Source organism: Mytilus trossulus, chromosome 4 (genome assembly GCF_036588685.1).
Source record: "Mytilus trossulus isolate FHL-02 chromosome 4, PNRI_Mtr1.1.1.hap1, whole genome shotgun sequence".
Lineage (NCBI taxonomy): Eukaryota > Metazoa > Mollusca > Bivalvia > Mytilida > Mytilidae > Mytilus > Mytilus trossulus.
In genome coordinates this window covers 46,465,036-46,470,431 of record NC_086376.1, presented here as the reverse complement: position 1 = coordinate 46,470,431, position 5,396 = coordinate 46,465,036, and the positions used below count along the sequence as shown (strand labels likewise).

Below are 5,396 nucleotides of genomic sequence, written 5' to 3'. Positions count from 1 at the left end.
AGCAGGATCTGCTAACTCTTCCAGAGCACCCGAGATCAATTATATGTTGTGGGTTCAAGTTGATCAGTTTTCTTTTTTCTAATTTGTATATTAGTTTAAACTTTTCATCAAAAAGTCTGAAAAAAGAGATATGTATCTACTGAAAATGATTTATTTAGGTGCAGGGGTTACCACACTTTGAAATCTACATGGAAGCAAAACAGTGAAAGGTCATGTTATGAAAGGCCACCTGAGAGACCTCACTACGTCTACGAGAAGTGAACAATTCTAGAAACTTTCCATTTAAGTCATTCAAACCTTATAAAGAATAAAAGACCATCATTTTAACTTTTTATATCTTTTATTTTTCTTATGTCTCAAATACTACAGTACATACATGTATACATGTATGTCTGATACCAGTGACAGATCCAGAACTTTTTCTATGGGGGGTGCGGGGGGTTGCTGCTGCTGACTAACTTAAGAGGGGCCCGCTCCAGTGATTCCCTATTTAATCAACCATTTTTTTCCTATGAAAGGGGGGCCATATGAATATGCTAGCTTTGCATCAATGAATCTCAGGTTTTTCAATGACATTTAGTAATATTGTATTGCAACAGCATAGTGTCTCGTGTACATTTACCCCACGTTATCAATATAAAATGGTGGAGTGTTTCACATTGTATGTATATTTGAAAATATAAAAATGTTTAGTAATAAAAGTTTATTAAATAATGAATAAATACAGTCATAAAAAAAATGTTAAAATGAAAAATATGTAAAAAGTATTTTAAACAATTAAGGAGAACTATTGTTAAAATTAAAAAGTTTTTTAAAGTAAAATCAAGTCATATAGTCCTCTGTCCCATACATGTAAATCCTCAATATAGAAATCCTGCTCTTCTTATTCCTATTGTTATCTGAAAATATATAATTTATGCAGATGATATTATCAAATGAATATAATTTCAAACTTCTCTAGAGTTGCTATATGATCGGTAAATTATAATATATTTGAATTGTCTACTGACAAAAACATGATCTTCTGAGTTCCCAATTTAAAAAAAAAATGTTGAAAGAAAATACTGGAATCTGAAGGATCAATCCCGAAATCCTGAGCTAAAAAATACCCAATCCAGACGTCCCGAAAAAGGTCCTCTAGAAAAGGTAATAATTATACACACCAACAGATGTTTGGAGAAATTTTCTACTTAATATAAATTCATTTACTTAGTATCTAAAATTAATCACCATAATAACATATCAACCTTTTTGATAGATATAAATAATGTTTAAATGAAGTATAACATAATATGCAACATTAAATTATCTTACAGGTATCTGTTATTTAAAAGATAACTTTTCATTCAATCATTCATATCTTTAATTCTTCATACCAGTAATTGATAATAAATGTATCCAACGCCAATAAAACCTGGCCACAACACCTAGCCAATACTGAAGGTGGCAATAAAATTCAACAATAAATCACATAATTTTTTTTTTAGCATGGAAGGAGGGACAGAATTTATACTTTCCTACTGGTGAATATTTCATATACCTGAAATCTTTAAAATATATTTTACATGCCCATATGCACTATTCAGCAAAAATAATAGTACTGTTGTTCACATAGACAAGGGTCTGGATGGGGTATTCTGCATTTCTTTATCATTTAATCCTTAAGTTCATTTGTCTCTATTTTTTTTATACTTTTTGTCCATAATTTCTCTTTCCTCAATATATAAATTAGCACATCAATAGTTCAAAATGATTATGACCAGACCTCTGGCTTGCTGCTAGGAATATTTAGATTTTTTTCTGGGATACATAGGAAGTCGTCCCAGAAAAAAAGTAGTCTTGTCAGACTTCATAATTATTTGGACTAGCATGTCATTTGCTCTATTTTTTCCTTATTTCATGGTAAATTTTCTCTATTTTTGTTCCTTTAGTAATAATTCTCTAATTCTTTATATGTTTTAATAGTCATAGTTCCCAGTGGCAGATCCAGGGATAGGGTTCCAGGGATTGGAATCTCCCTTTTTGGGGGACGATCAATGCATTTGAATGGGGACATATAGTTGGAACCCCCTTTATCCTGGGGATAGTAATTTTTTTCCTTTATTTTTATTTTGTTTGTTTTTTGTGATTTTTGTCACACTTTTTGGGTTCAAAAATAAAAATGTTAACCTTTCTACTATTCGAGACAACCAAACAAATCAACACAAATGCTTTACACAACTGTAAAACTTTAATTAACATTTAAATGCTAACATTGACATGCCAAAATTGAAGTTTTATTCAAATTGAAGTCTCACCGCTGGAAAAGGGGCGTTTATTTACATGTGGTCTACGGAAATTTACTGGATTTCAGAATCGAAAAAAGGCAAACATGTAGCCATAACCCGATCAGATCAATAAATTATGTTATGGATGGTATTCATATCTTTCTACTTACCATTAAAAGTAATAATACTAGGATTTCGTGAGCTCAGAAACCTTAATCTGTTGAAAAATGGCGTCGATTTATGTGCTTCCTTTTCGCAGCCTCAGTTACAATTTGACACGGAGTGATGGGTATTTATGCAAATATTTAGGGACTCCTATCATCATAGATACTATTTTTGGTCATGTTATATTTAAATAGCCAATAGGATGCAAATGTGTCAGTTATTTTCAGAAGGGGAAAACACCCGCCATATTTTTATCTTCCAAATTAACAACGTCACTTGCCATTTTCAGATGTTCGTTTCTTGTAAATAAAATCTTCTAAGAAGAAAAAATAGCATGGTCACCTGTAAAACTTACCTATATAACTAATTGATGATGAAATGACACAAGTTTAATTGTCTTTAATGATAAATTTCTCGAAAAATCACACGTACACGATGTAAACAAATTGACGCGATGGCGCGATACTGTCGCCCTCTATGAAAAATCGGGATTGTCGCCCTTGATTTTCTGGCCTTTACGTCATATGGAAGGAGGCGCAGAATCGATCCGTGGCTTTCCCACTGGAATATTTCATCAAAGAAGTAAAGAACATACAATAGATTGAGATGAATAAAAATACTAACAAAACATACTGTATGTTTAAAATTATATGTGATCGTCTTTACGAACTTTTCAGGATTACTGAAACGTATAAAAGATGTCTACTGTTGATAAATTCCCTTCATTTATGACATTTTTATAGGTTAATCTATTGTGCCATACTGGTCAATTGAAAACAACCAAGTGTTAAGCAATTATTATCCTGTAAGCCTATGTAACATGAGTTCGCATTTTAATAATCAAGCAAATGGTCGAGTATTTCAAAGATACTACATGCCGTAGTTCTTTTTTTTTATATAGAGAGCATAACCAATTATATTAATTGTTTGTCTTTTTTCAATTTCATAAACAGAATTGTAACGTTGCAATCGTTACCATATTTCTTTGTAATACTTAAACCATTCTATATACATAATAGTATTATCTCCTGAATACAAAATATAAAACATTCTATGTCAATGATTGTTCCAAAGTATAGTGTTAGTAAATTGTCTATTATTTGATTGCTGCAGTATATTTAATTTCTATTTTCAGCGTCAGTGGATTACTTGAATGAATACACTTTTTGTAATAAGTAATTTACTTCCAACATGACAAACGTTATAACTCAGATAGAAAACCTCTTCAAGAATATAAACGGCACTAATAAGACCGACATTGAAGAGATTCTAAAGCAAAACAATACTCTTGATGACCCAGTGCATTTTGACATCAACAGAGCCATTGTACTTATACCCAGCTTTGGAATACTTACTATTATAACAATATTTGCAAATGTATTTGTGTGTTATGTCATTGCTAAAAATAGACACATGCATACCGTTACAAACCTGTTTATAGCAAATATGGCTATTTCCGATCTTTTGTTAGCTTTCATAAACGTGCCATTAAATATTGCAAGAAATCTAATGAACGAGTGGACATTGGGATCATTTTTGTGTCATCTTTTCAACTATTCTCTTAAAGTATCGGTATATGTATCGACTTTCACCTTAACAGCAATTGCTTTAGACAGACAGCGGGTATTATTATATCCATTACATCCTCGAATGACAAGAAAACGAGGAATGTTTGTTTTGGCATTCATTTGGTTGTTATCTATCTGTTTTTCACTACCCTTTGGAATTTATACTAATGTAAAAGAGATCAATATGATAACATACAAAGTAAAGCGATGTTGGTCAACCTACCCTAGTAATAAATGGGAACAGTATTTAACAATTGCTACTATATTGTTTCAGTACTTCATTCCACTTATAGTGATAACATGTACCTATGGACGAATTGTACATAAACTCTGGATAAGAACCCATCTTGGAGTTGTTACTGAAAATCAACGATTAATGCAAATACAGGCTAAGAGGAAAAGTATCAAACTTCTAGTCGCGGTAGTTGCCGTATTTGCAATAAGTTGGATGCCATTAAATTTGTATTATATTTTAGCTGACCACCATCCAAATACCAAAGTATTTCATCCCGATACCAATACATTTTTTGTTTGTCACTGGATTGCGATTAGCAGTTCGTGTATTAATCCGTTTTTGTATTGTTGGATGAATCCAGCATTCAGTACAGTCATTGCTAAACGTCTTCGATGTCTAAAATCATTTACAGGCGGCCCTGAAATAGAAATTGATGAAATTGATTCCACAGGATTTAGATTGCGAAGCAATCGTCGGTTCGGAAATTCAAGTAGAACGATTTCTTCATTTTCAGCATCGGATTCAAGAAGGTCAAGTTCAAAGACATTTCGAGGATTTGCTTATATGGTTTGACTTTGCAACATTAAAAGAGAATTCACAAGTATGTGTTCATGTACTTGTAAAAGAGTACAAGTATGGTCTTTAAAACTTAATATTTCATTCCTGTTTCATGTCTGAATTATTACAGTTTAATTGAGATTTTACGAACTTTTCACTCCATAATTTACATCCGACTAGTTCTAGTTAAGATGCACTGCTAGTCATTATTGCATAAAACATTTCTAAACCATTTCATTAAATATTTAAATACTACAGATAAGATCCGATGGAAGCCTCTGTCGGAAATGAAACTTCCGACAATTTACTATCAATATAGGCACCGTTTGTATCTGTAAATTTTCTCAAATGGACAAAAATTGAAAGATTGTGCAACATTCTTATTTACATTATTCTATCTATTAGTTTATGAATGTACTTTGAGTTTTATAATGGTTAACTGTATTACATGATAGGAAATTTTCTTTCCAATCTATTTTATTTTATTTCGTTCAGCATTTCGCCAAGCGACATTGTTTAGACTGACCTTAATGTACTTATTAATTACGGTTACGTAAATATGGCGTGCGACTTTTACTTTCAAAGGCCAATAAATGACGAACC

The 5,396-nt window shown here is 31.7% G+C and overlaps 1 protein-coding gene and 1 long non-coding RNA gene across 2 annotated transcripts; one reads left to right on the top strand and one right to left on the bottom strand.

Annotated features, from left to right (window-relative positions):
- Positions 1–688: 688 nt before the first annotated feature.
- Positions 689–2,903, bottom strand: LOC134715388 (uncharacterized). The gene is made up of 2 exons (XR_010106680.1): positions 2,438–2,903; positions 689–899 (listed from the first exon to the last, which is right to left on the bottom strand). It is a non-coding gene; the product is annotated as an uncharacterized LOC134715388 (long non-coding RNA).
- Positions 2,904–3,623: 720 nt separating this feature from the next.
- LOC134716654 (G-protein coupled receptor 83-like) lies at positions 3,624–4,808 on the top strand. Its single transcript, XM_063579662.1, has one exon. The coding sequence runs from the start codon at positions 3,624–3,626 to the stop codon at positions 4,806–4,808; it is 1,185 nt and encodes a 394-aa protein (XP_063435732.1).
- The last annotated feature ends 588 nt before the right edge of the window (positions 4,809–5,396 follow it).

Bases quoted from the DNA above. Each gene is read 5' to 3' on its own strand.
- LOC134716654 (XM_063579662.1), top strand. From the start codon at position 3,624: ATGACAAACGTTATAACTCAGATAGAAAACCTCTTCAAGAATATAAAC.